A 22,410-nucleotide genomic window follows, 5' to 3' on the forward strand; every position below is an offset into this window, starting at 1 on the left:
GTATCTTGCTCCTCCTCTGCCCCAAGTCACTCATCTGATCATGTGCTTGTCAAGGTCAACATCTCTCTGGCCATTCTCAGAGAACAGCCTTTGCACAGGCGAGTCTGGCAGTTCACCAAAGCAAACTGGCAGGGACTGCAAGCAGCCACCTCTCTTCAGAATTGTTCTCTGAAATCCTCCACTGCAAATATTTATTCAGCCTGAGAATTCTTCCACAGAAACCTTCTCTGTTTTCTGCGCAGTCATCCCATCTCGTCTTCATTTATCTCACCCATCCTCCCATCCTTGGTACACTGAATCCTGCAGTGAGGCAGTTGCTTTAAAATTACTTGCATTTTTTTTGGATGCCTTGTTGAGGTTCATATGAGAGCTAACACAACGCACAGAGAGGGGGGCATGAGACAAGAGGGGTGGCAGTGGGAAGGACAAAACAGTGGGGAACAGAGACATGAGGAGATCTGTGGAAGGGAGAGGGATGGGGCAGAGAACATGGGGTATACAAGGTGGATATTACAGGGACTTTCAGGAAGGAAAGCAGGGAATTTGAAGGAGGTGGATTTGGGGTGGATGAACAGGGGTAGAAAAGATCGAGGATTTGGATGGGGGACGATAAGAGGTGGTGGTGAACAGCTGCTTTGAAGGCCTGGAGGGCAGCATGGGATTGAACAAAGTGAGGGAGTTTACTCCAAAGGTGGGAAAATAGGAATGAAAGAGTGAAGGTGAGCAGTGATTCGTGATTTTGGTAGTTTTACCAGAAGAGGGTTGTTGGCGGACCTTGAGTGCCCTGCGGAAAGATGGTGTGGACAAATCACAGACAAACCAGGGGGGGGGGCGAGACCAGAGAGGAGAGGGTAGAAGACAGAAAGACAACTGACCTGCCTGCGGTGAGAGAGAGTGAGAAGCCCAAAGACTCAGCCTCATCATGGGAGATGCCAATGATCTGAAATACCTTAGTTTCCACAGCGTGAAGTCGAGAAATGTAGGAGGCAGGAGAACCAGCCCAGAGGGAAGAGCAGTACTCCATTAGGCTGTGGACGAAAGCTTTGTATGTGGTCAGGAGCTCAGGTGGGCCAAGGAAGGACTTTGCACGATGGAGGATGCCCAGTCTGCAACAGGATTTGGAGGCCAGGTTGGAAATCTGGCTTTCCTGGGAAAGATCATGGCAGATAGTGAGACCCAGAAGCTTGACAGAAAGGACTTCTTCCAGAGGATTGTTGAGAAAGTAGATGGGGAGGGGGGTGGGGGGGTTCCAAACGGTTCTTTCGGAGAGACAAAGTGAGAGTGGGAGATTTGTCCGGATTGAAAGACATGTTCCACGTGTTAGATTAGTTTGTGATTTTACCTAGATCTGCAGTGAGCGAAGAAGCTGCTGCTTCCCAGTCTGAGGAATGACAGATGGAACGGCAGAGGGTGGAGTCATCAGCAAAGAGAGAAAGAGGATTTTCCAGAGAGTCCGAGAGATCATTAATGAAAATCAGAAAAGAACAGGGCGCAGAACGCTGCCTTGAGGAACTCCAGCCTGGACAGGAAGAGGGGATGAAAGAACTCCATTTATGGCCACACGTTGACTGCGACATGAGAGGAATGAGTGGAGATGGCCTTGGATACCATAGGAAGAGAGCTTGGTGAGCAGGGCAGGGTGCCAGACTGTGTCGAAAGCACATGATATGCCAACTCGGGATATGGCTGTGATGTCATGTCCAGCATTGGGGACCTCCATCCATTTTTGGGAGAGTTGATGCAGAATATCCAGGGTAGAGTGACCTGGTCTGAAACCAAATTGATGATTGCAAATCAAGCCATTTGAGAAGAGGAAGGATTTAATGTCTGAAACGGTGATGGATTCCATAACCTTGCTGATGATTGGGAGAAGGCTGATTGGTCTGTAGTTGCAGGGATCTGTTTTTGCACCTTCTTTGTGCAGGGCAGTATTTTTTGCTGATTTCCAAGCAGATGGCAGATGACGTTGAGCAAATGAGAGGGTGAATGAAACAGACAGAGGGTGAGCAAGAGCAGAGGAGCAGGTTTTTAGGACACGTGGGCTGATGCCGTCTGGACCGGTTGCAGAATCAGATTCGAGGTTTGACAGGAAGCTCTCCACTTTATCAGACGAAAAGGACACAGAGTCCAGGGACAGTTGGATGCAACTGGGTAGGGTGGGTACAGAAAGCGATGGGTTTTGGACACAAGATTTCGATGCAAACACCGAGTTTAGGCATTCAGCCTTTTCACGTGTGGTATCAGCAGTGCGGCCATTTGAGGTCAGGAAGGGGATGGAGGGGGAACAAACACCATAAACAGATTTGTTTAAATGCCACCAGGATTTGCAGGAGGGAGAGAGGTCTGAGAGTTCAGACTTGAGCTAAGAAAGATGTTTTCTGTCACACTGAGGGTAGATACACACTTGTCTCGAGTTTTATGGAAGGAACTGAGTTTACCGTCAGTTGGGTTTGCTTTCCCTGAGGCAAAGGCCAGTTGTTTCAGGACAACTGCCTCGCCACAAGCTTCAGTGAACCAAGGGTGGGCAGAAGGGCAGGACAACTGAAGATGAGAGGAGATAAATCTGTGCATGAGGGAGAGTAAGTTTCTTTGAAAGAATTCCCAAGATGAGTTGATGTTGGAGAAAGTAGTGATGGGTGACCAGTCTAGAAGTCTGATGGCTGCTTGGAGACCCTGCCACTCAGCTTGAGTGAAATGCCAGACTCGACGGCGCTGAGGTGGTTCTCTGATAACAGCCAGAAAGATGTCCACCATGAGAAGCACGTGGTCAGAACAACCGACTGGAGCAGAGGAAGAACAGCAGATATTTTCAGGGAAATTTGTCAAAATCAGATCCAGAAGAGATAGAGTACCATTGGTTGAGATCCGGGTCGGGAAAATGACCGATTGAGTCAGTCCCAATGCGTCGCAGAAAGCTTTTGCTGAGGTGTCATGACAGGTGAGAGAGGTACCCACACCTTGGGGGTGGGCAACTTTGAGAAGTACTACACGTGTGCAAGAGGAAGTTGAAGCATTACAAGAGATCGTTTTTATTATTGTTATTATTAGTATTATTTTTTGAGAGAGTTTTCATCAGATTAGGTCATGGAAACGTTGTGGAAAAACTCATGAGGTGAATGGTGAGTTTGGATCGGTAATCGCAGGAGGTGTAAACAGATCATGTGGTTATGGGAGAAGCACGTGGCTTCGGGAGGTGTATATTCAAAAGCGAATTTATTTATTTATTTATTTTAAATAAGGATTGCGTAACATTCGGAAAAGGGAAGCTTGAAGTAAAATCGTGGAGGTGTATGGCGAATTTGGAACTGTAAACGCAGAGTGAAGCTGATGGATTGATGAAATTTACCAGGAAGAGGGGAGAGAGACACCTGGTTGCAGGAGGTGGAAAAGTAGAAAGGATACAAGAAAAAAAAATTATTGATGGATTTTTGAAGATTAGGTAAGATTCGGGAATGGAAGGTTGTAGGAATATATCGTGAAGGTAATGGCGCGAGTGGGTCAGCTCAAGTAGAATGTTGATGGTGTGCCGGCAGGAGGAGGAAGGAGGAAGAAAAAGAAGAAGAAGAAGAATCTGGACTCATGGGTAAGCAGGGAGGAAGGTAGTTGTTTGTTTTTTTTTGAATTTAAGACACGAAACAGATTTAGTTGGGAGTTATGGTGGGCGTTGGGAAAGTGGGGAAAATGGGAATTGAAGGTAATATGGAGAGAATATAAATAAAAATGCTTGTACACCAAGAGGGGGAAGGACAGGTGGGCCTCAAGGAACCCGGTAAGACAAGGACGACAAAAACTCCCAAAATAGCACGATTTTTGAAACCAAACCAAACTAGGAACACACATCAACATGTAGGTGAGAAAATAAACAGCTAAAACTGGACAGATAACGACCGGAAACTTAACTTTGAGAAAGTCGGCAGAGACCCCTGAGAGAAACCTTTCGTTGCTGCAAACCCAGAACCGGAAGTCGCAAATGTTGAAACAGATGATAGATAAAATGGAAGGGAATATGCAAGCAGGACATAACCAACCGAGGGATGAAATGAGGGATGAAATAAGGGATGATATGCAAACAATGAAGGTGGAGCTGGCAGATGTGAACATTATCTTCCTGGAAGGAAAATCCAAATGAAGGCAACCTCAGATCATTCCACAAAGCCTGCAACAAGTGTGTGTCTATTCTCCGAAGAACCAGAACACATCTGTCCAATATCAAGAATGAACTTTCAAACCTGACTCCCTCTTCCAAAATCTGGTGGCACCTTGTCAAGTCTGTCTCTGGTGTATGCTCCCCTTCCATGCCTTCCCTCACTTTAAATGGCACCAGAGCCAACTCTGCTTGTGAGAAGGCCAAATGCCTCAATTCTGTGTTTACTTCAAAATCTTGTGACCCTGATATCTCTCTCTCACTCTCACTCTCACTTTCACTCTCTCTCACTCCTGGATTCTGTGTCTTTTGCTCCTGAAAAGGTGGAAAAGTTTCTTGCAACTGGACCGGCCAACATAAGCTCATGTGTCCTAAAAACCCATTCTGCTGTGCTTGCACTCCCTCTCTCTGCCCTTTTTACCCTGTCATTTATCATAGGTCATCTTCCATTGGCTTGGAAATCAGCCAACATCACAGCATTACATAAAAAGGGGCAAAAATGGATCCCCTTAACTGCCATCCAATTACCTTACTTCCAATCATCAGCAAGGTCATGGAATCCATCATCACAGTTGATTTAAAATCATTCCTTTTCTCCGATAGCCCAGGTGTTGTTACCTCTTTCATCAATAAAATTATTCCCAATGGGGGGTGGGTCTCACTATCTGCCATGATCTTTCCTGGGAAAGCCACATTTCCAAGCTGGCCTCCAAAGCCAGTCGCCAACTGGACTTTGTCCATGGTGCAAAGTCCTTCCTTGGCACACCTGAGCTCCTGACCACATACAAAGCTTTTGTCTGCAATCTGATGGAGTACTGCTCTCCCCTCTGGGATGGTGCTCCCGCCTCTTACCTTTCTCGGATTCACGCTGTGGAAACCAAGGCATTTATGATCATTGGTATCTCTTGTGTTGAGGCTGAGCCTTTGGGTCTCTCACTCTCTCACTGCAGGCGGGTCGGTGGTCTTTTCATCTTCTACCATTTCCTCTCCAGCCTCACCACCCTCCTTGCTCTGTCTATGATATGTCCCCCTCCCCATATTTCCACAGGGCATTCAAGGTCTACCAGCAACCCCCTTCTGGTAAAACTACCAAAATCAAGAATCCCTGCTTACCTTCACTCTTTCTATGTTCATGTATTTGGAATAAACTCCCACACTCTCTTCAAACCCATTCTTCCCTCCAGGTCTCCAAAACCGCTATTAACCACCATCTCTTATCTTCCCCCATCCAAAACCATGATCTTCTTGACCCCCATTAATCCACCCCAAACCCACGTCCTTCAAATTCCCTGCTTTCCTTCCTGAAAGTTTCTGTCGTTTAAGGACCTGAAAGTTCCTGTAGTGACCATCTTGATTACCTTGTGTACCCTGCCCCATCCCTCTCACTTCCACAGATCTCCTGTCTCTGTTCCCCACTATTTTGTCCTTTCCTTTTCCACCCCTCTTGTCTCCTGCCCCCCCCCCCCTTGTTGTACATTCTTTGTGTTAGCTCGACATTCCATACAAAAAAAAGAAAAACAAAAACCAGCCACATCTCAGATCATAAATTCTGATTCAGACCTGGTCACTCTACCTTGGACATGCTGCTTCTACTCTCCAAACAATGGATGGAGGCTCTCAATATCAGAGATGAGATTAGTGCAATCTCTCTAGACATGCATTAGCTGGCCAAAGGTATGCGGACACCCCTTCTAATTAGTGGATTCGGCTATTTCAGCCACACCCATTGTTGACAGGTGTATATAATCAAGCACACAGTCATACAATCTCCATAGACAAACATTGGTTGTAGAATGGGCCGTACTGAAGAGCTCAGTAACTTTCAACGTTCCACCGTCATAGGATGCCACCTTTCCAACAAGTCAGTTCGTCAAATTCCTGCCCTGCTCAAACTGCCCCAGTCAACGATAAGTGTGGTTATTGTGAAGTGGAAATATCTAACAGCAACAACAGCTTAACCGTGAAGTGAAGGCCACACAAACTCACAGAATGGGACTACCAAGTGTTGAAGCACGTAGCTCGGAAAAATTGTCTATCTTCGGTTGCATTACTCACTACCAAGTTCCAAATTGCCTCTGGAAGCAACGTCAGCACAAACACTGTTCTTTGAGAGCTTCATGAAATGGGTTATCAAGGCCGAGCAGCCGCACACAAGCCTACGATCACCATGCGTAATGCCAAGTGTCGGCTGGAGTGGTGAAAAGCTCACCACCATTGGACTCTGGAGTGGTGGAAACACATTCTCTGGAGTGATGAATCACACTTCACCATCTGGCAGTCTGACGGACGAATCTGGGTTTGGTGGATGCCAGGAGAACGCTACCTGCCCAAATGCATAGTGCCAACTGTAAAGTTTGGTGGAGGAGGAATAATGTTCTGGGGCTGTTTTTCATGGTTTAAGCTTAGTTTCAGTGAAGGGAAATCTTAACGCCACAGCATACAATGACATTCTAGACGATTCTGTGCTTCCAACTTTGTGGCAACAGTTTGGGGAAGGTCCTTTCCTGTTTCAGCATGACAATGCCCCCATGCACAAAGTGATATCCATGCAGAAATGGTTTGTCGAGATCGGTGTGGAAGAACTTGACTGGCCTGCACAGTGCCCTGACCTCAATCCCATTGAACACGTTTGGGATGAATTGGAATGCCGACTGTGAGCCAAACCTAATCACCCAACATCAGTATCCGACCTGACGAATGCTCCCGTGGATGAATGGATGCAAATCCACGCAGCAATGCTCCAACATCTAGTAGTAAGCCTTCTCAGAAGAATGGAGGTTGTTATCGCAGCAAAGGTGGGACCAATTCCATATTAATGCCCATGATTTTGGAATAAGATGTTGGATGAGCAGGTGTCCATATACTTTTGCCAATGTCGTGTATCTCGTGCTTTTGTTACAGTCTGGCTTCCTGCCTTGCTCTCAAAATTCTTGGCCTCATGAATCCAAGGCCAACTTCACTCTTGGATTACTGACTTCCTCCCCTCTTGTCGTCAACCTGTGGCTCCCAAGGGAATCCTTTCTTCTCCTCTCCCTGTCAAGGCTGGAGTACCACAAGGCAGTGTTCTCGGCCCCATATTATTCCTAATTTTCACAAAATGATCTCACTGACTCTCTGGAAAATCCTATCTATCTCTTTTCTGATCACACCACTCTCTGTTATGACATCACTCATCTTTCTGACAGACAGGCCTCTTCCCTCTCCTCAGACCTTGACAAAATCACAAACTGGTCAACACTTGGAACATGTCTTTCAATTCTGAGAAATCCCACACATTCACTCTCCCCCCTCGCTCTCTCTCTCTGAAAGGACCGTACTTCAAATTCTTCCATCTACTTTCTCAACAACCCTCTCGAAGAGGTTCAGTCACTCAAACTCTTAGGTCTCCCTCTCAGCCACGATCTCTCTTGGGCAAACCACGTTTCAAAATTGCCCTCCAAAGCCAAACATCGACTTGGCATCCTTGTGTAAAGTCCTTCCTTAGCACACCTGAGCTCCTATCCACCGACAAGACTTTCTGCTCTCCACTCTGGACTGGCATCCCTACCTCACATCCTTCTCAGCATTTATACCATGGAAACAAAGGCTTTCAATATCATTGGAATCTCTTGCAATGAAGCCGAGTCGACGGGCCCCTCTCATCGCCATTGCCGACAGGTCAGTGGTCTATCTGTCTTCTTCTGCCTCATTTCTGGACTTGCACCCTCTGCCCTCTCTGTACTTTGTCCGCTCCCCCCCCAATCCCGTGGTATTTGCTGGACGCATGCAGTCCACCAGCAGCCCCCTCCTCGTGAAACTGCCTTGATGTAGAATCACTGCTTATCTCCACTCATTTATTCCTCTTTTTCTATGCCTGTGGAACCACTTTCCAGACTTTCAATATCATTCTTCCCTCCAGGTCTTCGAGACAGCTGTTCACCACACTCTCAAGTCATCCCCCATCCAAAATCATGATCTTTTCTGCACCTGTTAACCCCAGAAACAACTCTAAGCACTCTATATGGCAGATATGTCCTTCCTCCGGTGTGTTGACAAAAACTGAACACGATATTCTGGATGAAGCTTCGTTAAATTCCTGTGCAGTGTTAACACTATCTTTTTTGATTTATAAGTTTCCCCCAACGAATAAAACCCAAAACACCACCAGCTTTAACAACTGCCTGGCATTGAGTTGTCTGCTTTCCCCTCCTCCCCCACCACCTCCCTCCCATACCTATTACCACCCCGACATCCATCTCCTGTGTTGCATGCTCCAAGTCTCCTCCTCGCATGATGTAATCTCTATTTTCATTTTTTCTTAGACAACCACAGCGCCATACATTTCCTTCTATTAAACTGCTTCTGCAAATCTTTTGCCAAATCTATGAAAGTATGTCTACATTCCTGAATCTGATCACCCCCATCTTTACCATCGACTTTACCTCCAAGCTTAGTATCAACTACAATCATTGTATATGACAAACTATAATGGTCGTAGAACTCATCTTTGAAGTTCCCCATTACTTGCATCCTCCCAGCCAGACATCCTTCAATTCACAGCCACTCTTTACTTCCTACCACAAAGCCAGTTTCTAATCTAATTTGCAGTTGGCTCCTCCACCAACCACCCGGCAAGCCCTCATCTTAGCCAACATCCTTCGATGTTGTTCTTATGGTGTTCTTAAAATGTTCTTTCCCTCTTTTGTTGGTAAAGAATGCCTTGTTATTATTTTTAACATTGGCCATATCCTTTTCATATTCTCTTTAGGTTTCCCTCTTCATTGTCTCAACGAACCTCTGTTTCATCCTGTATTGAAACGAGTCTGACTCCAGTTCTGTTATTTTACACATAATTTATGCCTTCTGCTTACAGTATCATCCCTTCACTCGCTGTTCCACCACCCTGGTCTGTCTCTTTCCATCTCTGGATTAGACTTGCTCTGTGCACCCTCTACATTTACTCATTGAAGGTTGCCCATTCCGTTTTTTTTTTTTTTCATCGACCTCTCGTTTGCTTCTCCAAAACTACAGCACCCAGATCTCTCCTCATACCCTGAAAGTTTGCCTTCCTGTAATCCAACATCCTTACTCTACTTTCCTGAACTACAACTCTCAACAGTATCGTTGCACATACATTGTTGTGATCCAACAGAACAAAAAGAACAATAGTAAGAGACACCAACAGCAGGAAACACCAACAGCAGGGTTGAAGTATCAAATAGAAGGAGACTTCAACAAATACGAGGAAGTGGGGGAGGATGGAGGGGTAGTGGAGGATGGAGGGGTAGTGGAAGATGCATGGGGTGGACAAGATGGATAGCGGAAGTATTTTTTTTAAGCATGGAGGGGGTTTAGGACAACGTTTAAAAGGCAGAAAAGAGAATTTTAGGGGGAAAAAGAAACAGAACACCAAACAACCAAAAAGCTGAAATAATTTTGCTCCCAGCTTTAGTAAGGTACCATTTAACATGGAAAAAATTAGACAAAAGCACAAACAGCAACACAGGGACAAAAATAGAACAGAAAAACATGGCGGATATGGTTCAGAAAACTTAGCTTTGATTGAGGTGGAACAAGAAGCTGCATATTCGACTTAGATGTGGAGCAACCCCAAACTGGACTATCACCTCCACCTCCTCCACAATGTTGGGATCATTATTTTGTACTTGAAATACAACCTGTCACTTCGCTTATGGGATTATTAATTGGGGAGGGGGGTTGGAGAGAGAGGGGGTGGGGGAGAGGGTGCGAGAGTGGGGAGAGGATTTGGGTGAGAGAGAGAGAGAAAAGGGGAGAGAGGTGGTGGAGTGGGAGAGAGAGAGACAGAACACGAGAGAGAACAAACGAGAGAGAATGAACGAGAGAGAACGACCGAGAGAGAATGAACAGAAAGGGGAGAGTGAGGAGGTGTTTGTGTGTGTGTGTGTGGGGGGGGGGGGATTTCAGCAGATGTGATGTCCAGTTTAACAGCACACACATTGATGACTCACCCTACCTCTGAAATACTGGGAAGCCAGTTTATAGCTGAGTCAGGATTCAAACCCATGCTCGACAGCTTAAATGTCGACTGTCCTGCCGTGATGTCAGGCATACATGTCGACTGTCCTGCCGTGATGTTAACAAAATGTTTCCTTTTTTAAATTTGTACTAAATGCAGGGCCAGCATAGGCGAGTGGCCCCTGAAAATTGTTCAAATTGATCGATATCAGTATTCAGAGACAGTGCGAATATTATCGAGCACTCGCCAGGTGGCTTAAGCACTCCATCGAAACGGTTGATAAGGAACGGCTCATTTGGCAAGAGATTAGCAATCACCAAACTGTCATCTAAACACACACCTCCCAGAGATGCCGGAAACATCAAATATGTCCAAATTGGACAAATGAACACTTTTTACGGAGATGGAATTGCTGCCGAGTTCAATTCTGGAGCTTCAAATTTGTAATTCGGCTTAGTTTATGAGATTATCAAGGTCATGGCATGTGCATAAATGAAATAAAGCCACAAACGCTGGCGTCTCTGGGAATTTATAAGTATTGCAATGTATCCAGCGATCCGTAGGTATGTTAATCAGGTATTCGATAATGAGTGAGGAAAGTGGAAAAAAAACAAACTTTATCATTAAAAAATCATTGTGGCCTGTTCCAAGTCAAGCCATGGTTGAGCAGGCCAAAAAAACATGGCAGTTTCAGACCCCAGCGAGGTAACCCAGGATTTGCCTTAAGACCCCATCGAGAACGAGGTGGCTGAGGATGCGCCTGATAAAGGATATAATTAAATGAGGCCGTTAATTATCTTCAAAAGGGGTGTTTTAATTCACCCAGACACCCAAGTTTCTCTCTTCTACTTCCTTGGAGTTCCCTTAGTATGCGTGCAAAGTTTCAGGCTGCTAGGTTTTATGGTTTTGGAGTTATGGAGGAAACACACACACACACACACACACACACACACACACACACACACACACACGCACACCAAATTGAGGCTCTAATATTGACGCCATTACTTTCGGATGACACAATGCACCAGGACCAGTTAGGCCCTCTTTTTCAGAGCATGGAAGTCAAAGTAGAAAAGCATCAGAATTTGCCTCGAGGGAGAGTGAGGGATGGGTCAGGGAGCAATGCCACTAAAATATACTTCAGATCATGTAGTTAAACAGAAAGATAAACTAGGAGATAGAAAGATAGCTCTGCTGATTGCATAGTTGCAATTGTTCTGTCTGGTTTGTCATTGATCCCCATCAAGGTTCGATTTCACGAAGAGTGCAGTTCTGGTGCAGTCAGTAAATGGAGGGGGATCTTGCAAGCTTTTGAATGTGGACTTTAAGCTGGCTGATAGAGGCAAGTATGGCTGAGTATTTCTGAATGCCGGATTGTTATTACTTCCACCACCGAAGGTGAAGGGGGCTATGTTTTCATCACTGTCGGTCTGTCCATCTGTCTGCCTGTCTGCAGGATATCTCAAAAAGTTGTGGATGCATCCGGATGAAATTTGGTGGGCAGGTGACAACAACGAATTGATTAGATTTTGGTGAAGATCAGGATCTGGATACTGGAATTTTAAAAATAATTCTTCACCATTGATTGATCGGGCCAAAAATGATATGTAGCACCATCTCTCAAAAAATTGTGGATGAATTCGGATGAAACTTGGTGGACAGGTTGGGTGTGTGACAACGAAGACTTGATTAAATTATGGTGAAGATCCGACTCCGGATCTGGTTACGAGGATTATTTAATTTTCAAAGTGATTCTTCACTATTAAGTAGGGCCAAAACCGTTTACAGCATATAGCATTATATTTCAAAAATGAATTGGGCCCGATATGTTCTTATCACTACCCCTCTGGATGTACAGGTACCAACTCTGCTGCTCTTCTCCTCTGATACAAGGAAATGGCATTTTCTTCGATGACTGGAGTTCGTTCAGATGAACTTCAATGCGTTGTGTGCTTTGACCTCTACAAGGAGCCCATTACTCTGCCATGTGGCCACTCCTTTTGCCGTGTCTGTATCGAGAAATACTGGGAAAGCAAGAAAGCAGTTAAATCCTGGGATTGTCCAAACTGCCGGGAGGTATTTACGATAAAACCAAAATTAAAGAAAAGTATAATCCTTGCCAGCTTGGTGGAACAGATGAAGTTGACAAAGAGAGCAGTTGAATCTGGGGTTGATGTCCAAGATGCAGAACCATGTGGTGTGACTTTCAAGAAGGGAGTGAACTCAGGAGATGTTGAGCATCACTGTGAGGTTTGTAATAAAAAGGCGGCTAAGCGGTGCGTACCGTGTGAGATCCTTTGCTGTGAGATGCACGTGAAGCCTCATCAAGAGAAAGGGCACAAACTGGTGAAGCCGGGAGTGAAGTTGGAGGAGCTGAGATGCACCAAGCACGGGAAGCCACTACTACTCTATTGCAAGGATGATGAAAGCTTGATGTGCGTGATGTGCACGGCTGGACAACATAAGGACCATGAAGTTGTTGCTGTGGAGATTGCCCATGATGAATTCAAGGCAAGTATATCGGTGCAAAAGGTTTTTTTTTAGATCCTTGTGGAGGATCTCTAAGTCGAAAAGAAGTTGTTGTTCTTGTGGACTTTTTTGTTTCACACCCTACAGTTTTCATTGAAACTTGTTGTTCAGAATTCAAAATGTTCAGAATTCAACGCCTCCTCTTGTGATATGCAATATGACACAATGACGCCCATACTCTTGTTACCGGTTAGGGGTCAAAGGTCAGGGGGGTCACGACCTTGAAAAATATGCGGTTTTTGTCATAACGTGGTCAATTCTTGTCCGCTTTACATGAACCCAGCACCAAAATGTTCAGAATTTAATGCCCAATCTTGTGACACAATGACGTCATAACACATGTCACCGGTTGGGGTAAAATGTCGGGGGGGAGGGTCACGCCCTTGAAAAATATGCGGTTTTCGGCATAACTCAGTCAATTCTTATTCGATTTGCATGAAACCAGCATCAAACGAGATTACCTTCTCTTGTTGAAACGTTGTATTCACCGAGCTTGCGAGTGAAGACTCGCCAAAACGAGTGAGGTGATTGTTGTTTAGTCCGTAGGCCCGAAAGTCGGGGGGGGGGGTCATGACATTATAGACATGTGGTTTGTGTCATAAGACCATTCATATGAAACCAGTTCCCCACACTCATACCAAGAACAAAAAAAGTAGTGGCAGCGAAGGTATGCGCTCTATGAGTGCCCGTTCTAGTTTCATTTGTTTCACAGCCTACAGTTTTCATCGAAACTTCATGAAACTTTGCATATATATCTAAAAATACCCTGCGCAGACAGTAACTATCTCCGATTTTCAAAAATTCCTCCTAGAAAAAAAGTTACAACGTCAAAATATCTCCGCTAATGGAAATCGCCTAAAAATATTATCTCAAACTAGACAAGCTGTTTGAATTTTGTTGGCGAGAATCAAGCCGGGCATTAGCACAGATAATTTATCGCAAACTTGATACATCACAATGACGTCATATTCGTTTTTATGACGTCATCATGAAGAGAACGAGGATCTTATCTCATTCGAGCTTGTTCTCCATGTAAATTATATCCATACGAATTTATCTCCTCGTACTTAAAAACCGCATCGCAAACGCAAGTTTAAAGAGTAAAGTAAAGACATGTTAATAAATTGCAAGTTCTGTAACCATGAAGATTTACTTAAATTTTCACTTCACTCGGGACAATCTACTGAAAATCTTGTGATGTTGAAGTAACAGAGCATTCTTCACAAGTGTGAGTTATTTTATGCAAAGAATAACATCTTATGATAATTTTCCCTGCACTGTTGTCGATCAATTGGTTGTAGAAACAGCGAAAGATCAAAAAATGTCTTAAAGTGAACAACTGAGTGAAAAAGGTGGGTATTGATTTTACAGGTAAAAACGAAGATTTGAGAGCCCACCAAATTAAAAAAAAACTTTGAGCTGAGATCTTTTCAAGCTCCGGGCCTAATGACATTGACTCAGAGCTCTGAAAAAAACCTTGGAGATTAAATGTGAAGCTCTGCTCAAGAGTAATCCGTCCGAACAGCATTATGATGTGTTGAATAACGAGAATTGTGTTTAATAAAATATCCAGGTGAGACCACTTTACCATCCCAGGTATATTCATGAAGTGTCTCCCATCTTTATGTCATATCATGATGTAAGCATATACATATACCCATCACATTATGGCAGCCTTCAAAACCATCCACATATCAAGCTGTTCAGATCATGTTTTCCAATTGATTACAGCTGTTACATCATCACAAACTACATCATTTCATAGTGGGGTCGAGATCCACCTCCGCTTTCTTCAATAATCAATTCTTCACTTGATACATAATGTCGATGAGCTTTCCTTTCATACAGTTTTACAGTTTAATCTTGAATCTATAAGTGTCTGCAATCCACTTCTTTCTTTTTTTTTTTTTTTGCAAATACATTCTGAAATCATTTTGTGGAGTTTGTGTGTTATCATTTCCACAGAGAGGTGAACAGTTCTTCTTTACTCTGTGCAGGGCGTTTTGACTGCAAAGTGTCCTGAACTATCAAAGTCAAAGCAGCACCTTGAGTCCCAACTCCATCAACTGCAGCAGGAGGTTGATAAAACACTGGTAAAGAAGTACCGAGGAATGGATGTAATTTGATGGAAAGAGAATTATCATCTGGAATATATTATGTTCTACATTGGGTGTCAGTCACGTTAACTCAACCTACACAATCTTATTTCAATCTTAGCCATCTCAGGCCACCTTGGCCAGTGGCCACCAAACAGCTGACCCACAACAATTTCAAAACATGATCATTGAGGTCAGATTTATTTTTTAATCCAACTAAACAGAAATGACAAGGTTGTCTTCTTTCAATGCTTTCACGTTATTGTTTAAAACGCTCTTGTTGGATGCAAATGTCAGCTAATGGAAGAGCATGATACAAGAAATAAAAAAGGCAATGTATTGTTGTGGGCCTGGGTTCGCAGGGGTACACACACGAATAAGTGCATGTCATGGCGGGTCACTTATCGACCGCGAAAGCCAACAATTTAACCACGTGACCCAGTGTCCTCCCTCTGACTACCGTTTAACTGGGGAACACAGTCTCCTTATCGGGGAATCATGCCCTCGTCAGTTGTGCTACTTTTATCTTTTTTGGATCTTGATTGAGGTGGCCGAGCTTTTCGCTAGCGCTACGCTGGACTGATGTGAGAACCATTCCATTGGGGAATTATAATCTCCCAGCTAATCTCTTGAATTGCTGGATGGACATTGCTGGACCAATGGAAGAAATGACAACCATGGACAGATTGGAAATATACTTCAACAAGAATAATTTATTTACAACAAGGAATGTGGGATACTGGGAAGGAGGGAAGGGAACTCAAGGGCTTTAATGGAGTCAAAGGGCAACCGGGGCAATAAAAGGGGAAATTCAATAAAAAACAATCAATGTGTGTATTTACAAAAAGAAAAGAAAATGCACAAGTCACAGACTTAACTTAACCTATTCTTTACCTTCCAGATAACATGAAAGGGTACCCATCAGACCACACACATGGAAGACAATTGGGATGGGCAGGGTGGCCTCAGCCTATTGGTACGTGGAACTGTCGCTCTCCTCAGCTTGGTAGCGCTCTCACTGCCACTCCCAGGAATGGACCCGACACTACACTCCACAACCGAGGGTCCACGAGCTCCGTTGGAACTGCGCACCAAAGCATCTGGGACCAGGGAAAAAGTCAGAGTGATAACAAGGGCAGAGAGAGAGAGAGAGAGAGAGAGAGAGAGAGAGAGAGAGAGAGAGAGAGAGAGAGAGAGAGAGAGAGAGAGAGAGAGAGAGAGAGAGAGAGACAGAGACACAGAGACAGAGAGACAGAGAGAGAGAGAGAGAGACTGAGAGAGAGAGACTGAGAGAGAGAGACTGAGAGAGAGAGACTGAGAGAGAGAGACAGAGAGACTGAGACAGAGAGACTGAGAGACAGAGAGACAGTGAGACACAGGGACAGAGAGACAGAGAGAAAGTAGGACAGAAAGAGACAGAGAGAGAGAGAGAGAGAGAGAGAGAGAGAGAGAGAGAGAGAGAGAGAGAGAGAGAGAGAGAGAGAGAGAGAGAGAGAGAGAGAGAGAAAGAGAGAGAAAGAAAGAAACCAGAGCATTGGGCTCAGTTTATAGTCCGTGGGCAGGCGGGGCCAAAGAGCGGCATGCCAGATCTTCCGAGGTGACCCAGGGCCAGCCATTGGGCCACGTCAAATCCCATGAACTGGCTCCATACCAGCCATTGCGGGATGCCCCCAGCAGCTCCACCCATTCTGCTGACAAACCCTGATATGCACTCAGTTGGCTCTTCTGGCTGTCACTAGGAGCAGAGCAGAGCAGAGCACTTGGGGAAATACCCCCATGCACCCGAGATGAACCCCACATGTCCAAAATGCCCAGGGAATCGGGCAATTATTCCAGGGGAGCTGTGTTGCGTCGTGGTCCATATACCGGTCATGTTCAGGTGGAGGGGAATGAACGGGGATTATGGAAATGAAATACAGTACAGAGGTCGACGGTAAGAAGTAACAGTACAAGGTCGACATGTGTACAGGTGCACAGACAAACAAGGACTTGGTGGGGCTTTAAACAATAAAGGGAATTTGGCGTGCAGTTCTAAAGCCATGGCTTCAGCAAAGGTTTCAGAACGCTGGTGTTATTCGCAAATTCCAAGAAGCCATGGCAGTAAAAAAACGCATGCCCGAAGTGATGACAGCAGTCACCGCACACATCATTGCATGCTGATGTTGTGATTATTCCAATGGGTTGAGAGGGGGCGCTAGCGACCCAACCCAACGCATTCAATTACATTATAACCCCGATAGGGAAGGTGCTGCTCTTAACATACATTATGGAAATAACTATTCCAAGATTCTACGAGCTGTGTGCATTTCAATTTCTGCATACGGTTTATAAATCCATGACATTATTAACAGTGGGGAAGCTGGCAAAAAGTGGAATCTGAAAAAAGTAAGGGAATTGATGAATGGGCAAAAGAGGAAAAAATATAAGACTGGAAGAACAGTGACATGCAACATGATTGGTTTAGGGGAGTGTGGAGTGGTTAATGGTGGTGAAAAGATTGAGTATTGGGATGGATCAGGATGACAGGAGAGGGTGTGGATTGCCAACATCAAGCCTTGGTGGGGAGGGTGGGATTGAACTTTATCATGAAGATCGTTCCACAAACCCGAAAAAAGAGTAATAAAAGAGTCGAGGTGGGCAGTTATCCGGTAATATTATGAACTACCTCTGTATGTAGATCACTGGAAACAAATTCCATGGTAACAAACTCTGTCCATACCTTTTTTTTTTTTTGTATACCTTGGTCGAGGCTCGTATGAGAGCTAACACACAACTCACAGCAAGGAGGCATGAGACAAGAGGGGCGGGAGTGGAAGGGACAAAACAGTGGGGAACAGACACATTAGGTGAACTGTGGAAGGGAGAAGGATGGGGATGGGACGGGGAACATGGCGAAGAGAAGATGGACATTTCAGGGACTTTCAGGAAGGAAAGCAGGAGAATTGAAGGAAGTGGGCTTGGGTGGATTATCGGGGGTAGAAAAGATCGAGGATTTGGATGGGGGAAGATAAGAGGTGGTGGTGAACAGCTGTTTTGAGAGCTGTTCATGTCATGTTCACCTTAATACGTGTTCATGTTTTTTTGTGATCAGGAAATATGAAATATTTTTTATTTCTTTCACTTTTAAAAGTGGTCACATTTTTGTCTGATTCTGCTAATTATATGCAAACAAGTTAAAATCGTCTCTGTAATCTAGGTTTGGTAAATGTTTAAATTCTCCGTTATCCCATCGACTCACCCCAATTGGCTGTACTGATGAGTGTCCTGTCAAATCCGTTATTTCCTTCTCAATGCAATCCTGAAATGTCATAATCCTTCCTCAAACATGATCCGTTGTTCTCTTCAATTTTCATCTTTCTCACACAGTTTGTTCTTGACTTTTTACTCCATTGAAACAATGATTGATTTCTTTCAGCGTTCAGGAAGAGGAACTGTGGGCAAGATGGAGGAAAAGCGAACGGAGTTGTACCAATTTGTGGATAAATCCGTGAATCTGATGAAGAGTATGGTGATCAAAAGGCAAAACGAGAAGATTTTGCTCCTCCAGAAGCAGATGGATATAGTTAAGGAGGAGTTGAACTCTCTCCATAAAGCAAATTCCACATTGAAAACAGTGCTCCAGGATCTTGAGACCATTTCTTTTCTACAGGTAGGATTCTTCTTCACCTTTAAAAAAAAAAAAGTGATAATGTTTATTTGTCAATAATTCTTGAGTTGAATTTTTTATGGAAGAGATAAGATTGAAGATTTCATTAACTTGCAGGACTTGAGAGCTTATTGAAGCTAGGATTTGGGGTATTGCTAGTACAGTGAATTAATGACACATTGTACTTTGGAAGGATAATAGGTCAGGTCAGGTTAGGTATGGAAGCGTGCGGCAGAGCAACGCGTCACTGCATCCACTTTCCACCGGCGCTCCAGGGGCCTCGATCTGGCCACCCCCGAGGCAGACGCCTGGCCCATCCCCATATTCATGAGATGCCGATCAACCTGCTGCAACCACGAGGCACGTGGTCGGCCTGTCGACCTCCTCCACTAATGAGGATCCCTTGCTCAGAGAATCTGGTGAGCAGGATCAGCGTCAGGAAAACGAGCCACATTCCCATACAGCTGCAGATGATGCTCACGGACTCTACAGGTAACAAATCTTTTCTGAGTCTCTCTCAGCAACAGCTCGTTGGACACAAAGTATGATCAGCGATAGCCAAAGATTCTCCGAAGAGACCTGGTGTCGAAGGAGTTAAGTCTCCATCTCAGATCCCTGGTCAGAATCCAAGTCTCACATCCATAGAGTAAGACTTGAAGCACCAATAACCTGAAGACTTGAACCTGAAGAGAGAGAGAGAGAGAGAGAGAGAGAGAGAGAGAGAGAGAGAGAGAGAGAGAGAGAGAGAGAGAGAGAGAGAGAGAGAGAGAGAGAGAGAGAGAAAGAGAGAGAATGAGAGAGAATGTGCAGGACCAGCAGAGCATGCTTGCAGGACACATGAGCTGATGCCATCCGGTCCAACAGCAGAGTCCAAACCGAGGGTTGAAAGAACCTTTGCCACCTTCTCAGGTGCAAAAGACACAGTCAAGGAGCAGTTGAGTATGAAATGGAAAGACAGGTACCAAGGGTGAGGGGTTGGGGACAAATTTTGAGACAATTACCTCTGCCATCTGCGATTGACAGAGGTTATGTTTTCACCCTTGTCTGTTTGTCTGTGTGGAGGATACCTCAAAAAGTTGTACCAGATACAGATGCGATAAAAATTTTTAATGATTCTTCACCATTGAGAGATGGGGCCAAAAATGATATATAGCACGTTATCTCAAAAAGTTATGTACAGATTCAGATGAAACTTCGTGGACAGGTTGGGTGTGTGATTTGGGAAGAATTGCTTTGATGTTGGTGACGATCTGGATCTAGATTTTTCAAATGATTCTTCACCATTCAGTAATAGGACTGATAACGATATTTCAAAAAATGCAGATAAAAGTTGCATAACGCCAGTTGAGTAAAGTGGTGCGATGTTAACATCAATACTGTTCTGTTCAATCGAATGCTGTCGAATGCTGTTCTTGTAAATATATCAGTGCTATTCATTCGTTTGGCTTAAACATTGTGTCTTATTGGGTTTTTATCTTCAAGGGGGTATATTATCCAGCCTTATGAAAATTTATTTCATGCTTAGATTTGCAAATTAGACATTGTTTGCATTATTTACATTTTGTAGAAAGTTGCCAATTCCCAAACGGAATTCCAAGCGGTGTCGGGATGGAAGCGGCAAAAATGCAAATTGTGTTTTATGTCATTGAGCCGGCAAGCTGGGAACAACCATTCGCATTTATTGCCACATCTGATGCAATCGAAATGCTCTAACAGCGGCGAGATGCTCAATTTGAAAGCACCTGTTTGTTTGATATTCGTAGCTTTTTGATCCATAGGGCCCGTAATAAAAATTTGTGTTGATGTCGATGCCAGTGACCAATTGCAAATAATTCATTGGGTGAAGAAACATTAATTGATGAAATCTTGAGTTAATTCATTGTTTTCTTCCTTTACAGGGTTATAAGAATCTCATAAAAAGGTAAGGCTGAATAGTGGGGCCCACCACATTGTCTGGCACATCATGTTTGTTTTTTTCAATCCCCTTCTTTCTTTCTACTTCAGAATCATCATACATTGTAATCATCTCCTGATATATTTTGATTTCTACTTCTCCCAAAAATATGAAATTCACAAAAATGTTGAAAACTCATTCCCATTTGATGATTATGATGTGCCTTGTTATATGAACCTGAGTCCATATAAAGTGAGAAAACATGAATATAATAAAAGTTTATCGAGATTCTAGTCAATTTGATTTGCCAATTCTCTTGTTGATATATTCGTTGAAGTATACATTCTCATTAAAAGATGAGTGCAAATTTAAATTCCATCAAACATTCGATTTCAACCACAAGTTTACGGATACCTTCCATATTTTATGTTTTTTTAATAATCATTTATTTTTCAACCTTTTTCTCCTCCAATCATTTCCTGACCTTCCTGAAGTTGTTTTTTTTTATACCAAGGCTCGAGTCGGTGTCACACTTTCAATCTCCGAAGATGGCACAACCCACAGTATTGGACTTCTCCGAGGTGGAGACAAATCTGGAATCGCTCATCCAGCTCCATGAGAACTTTCTGAAGAATATAATGAGTGAGTGACATAAATAGGGGATTTTAGAAGCAGAATAATTGAATGGGGAATATAAGATGTGAGCAAAAAAGGAAATGTAAGCAGAACAACCAGACCTGAGCCATCATTCTGGCAGCAGAGTTGCTCTCTTCATGAAAAACTCTATTCCTCACTCTCTATGCACTGCCCTCACTCCCCCACACCCACAGGAATACCTCTGGCTATGGTTTCCCCTCTGCTCCTACCTCATGTTTATATTTGTGTTGTACCGTGCACCAAACAGTGATGACTCGATTTACATCTCGCTCACCAAAAACAAGGACCAACTTCTATCTTCTCATCCCAACTCTCTCTCTCTCTTCCTCATATGTGGTGACTTCAATTGTCATCATGCCAGTTGGCTGAGCGTGGGTTCCTCTCTCACCTGCCATGGCACTTCAGAAAAGGAATTCTGCGAGTCATTGGAACTGACACAATCGGTCAACTTCCCGACTCGGATCTCAACCAATGGTACTCTATGTGTTCTGCAATCCCCCCACACTCTTTCAACAACTCTCCTTCCCTCCCCCCTCCTCCCTTGTCCTACGCTCCCCCTCCCCTCCCCAGCCTCTTCATTAACAGTGTATACCTAAAATATCCAGGGCCTTTGCTTAAACCTGACATCTTTCCATACAGGTTGCTTCTGACTAACCAGGCAATCTGATAAACAGAAACTTTCCTCCACCAAGACATCTCTAACTCCCTAGTATCTCTCGCTGATTACTCCCTCCTCCAGTATGACAGACCTGAGCCTCGTCCTGGTGGAGGAGTTGCTCTCCATCAAAGACTATGCCTCAGTCTCCATGCACTGCCCTCACTCCCCAGGAATACCTCTGGCTACGGCTTCCCCTCCACTCACACCACATGTTTATATGTGTTGCACGATCGACCAAAGTGATGGCTCCATTTACACCTCACTGTCCGAAAACATGGACCAACTTCTATCCTCTTATCCCAACTCTTTCTTCCTCATGTGACTTCCATTGTCATCATACCAGTTGGCTGGGTGTGGGTACCCCCCTCACCTGCCATGGACTTCAGAAAAAACACTTCTGCCAGACATGGGGACTGCCTCAATCAGTCAACTTCCCAGTTGTGATCTCACCCATTGATACTCCATCTCTTCTGGATTTGGGTTTGACCAATTTCAAGGCAGTGTTGTGCACCCTGTGCTTTTTCTGGTTTTCATCAACGATCTCTCTGACTCTCTGGAAAATCCCCTTTATCTCTTTGCTGATGTCTCCACCCTCTGCCGTACCATCTCTCATCCCTCAGATCGGCAGGCAGCAACCTCTTCACTCACTGCAGATCTGGATAAAATCACAAACTGGTCCAACACGTGGAACATGTCTTTCAATCAGGGCAAATCTCACACTCTCACTATGTCTCTTCGAAAGGACCATTTAGAAACCCCCCCATCCACTTTCTCAACAATCCTCTGGAAGAAGTCCTTTCTTTCAA

At 44.3% G+C, this 22,410-nt stretch overlaps 1 protein-coding gene across 1 annotated transcript in view; it reads left to right on the plus strand.

Moving 5' to 3' along the window:
- LOC147033445 (tripartite motif-containing protein 14-like) overlaps positions 1 to 22,410 on the plus strand; it is a 36,125-nt gene that overhangs the window by 2,617 nt on the left and 11,098 nt on the right. The window contains exons 2-8 of the mRNA XM_085871627.1: positions 3,534 to 3,583; positions 11,372 to 11,466; positions 11,983 to 12,635; positions 14,651 to 14,746; positions 18,165 to 18,398; positions 20,294 to 20,316; positions 20,804 to 20,931. Coding sequence (XP_085727753.1) covers positions 12,021 to 12,635; positions 14,651 to 14,746; positions 18,165 to 18,398; positions 20,294 to 20,316; positions 20,804 to 20,931 — 1,096 coding nt within the window. The 5' untranslated portion in view covers positions 3,534 to 3,583; positions 11,372 to 11,466; positions 11,983 to 12,020. The remainder of the gene's footprint in view (positions 1 to 3,533; positions 3,584 to 11,371; positions 11,467 to 11,982; positions 12,636 to 14,650; positions 14,747 to 18,164; positions 18,399 to 20,293; positions 20,317 to 20,803; positions 20,932 to 22,410) is intronic.

This window comes from Eptatretus burgeri, chromosome 2, assembly GCF_056783735.1.
Source record: "Eptatretus burgeri isolate ZD-2024b chromosome 2, Ebu_testis_v1, whole genome shotgun sequence".
Taxonomy (NCBI): Eukaryota; Metazoa; Chordata; class Myxini; order Myxiniformes; family Myxinidae; genus Eptatretus; species Eptatretus burgeri.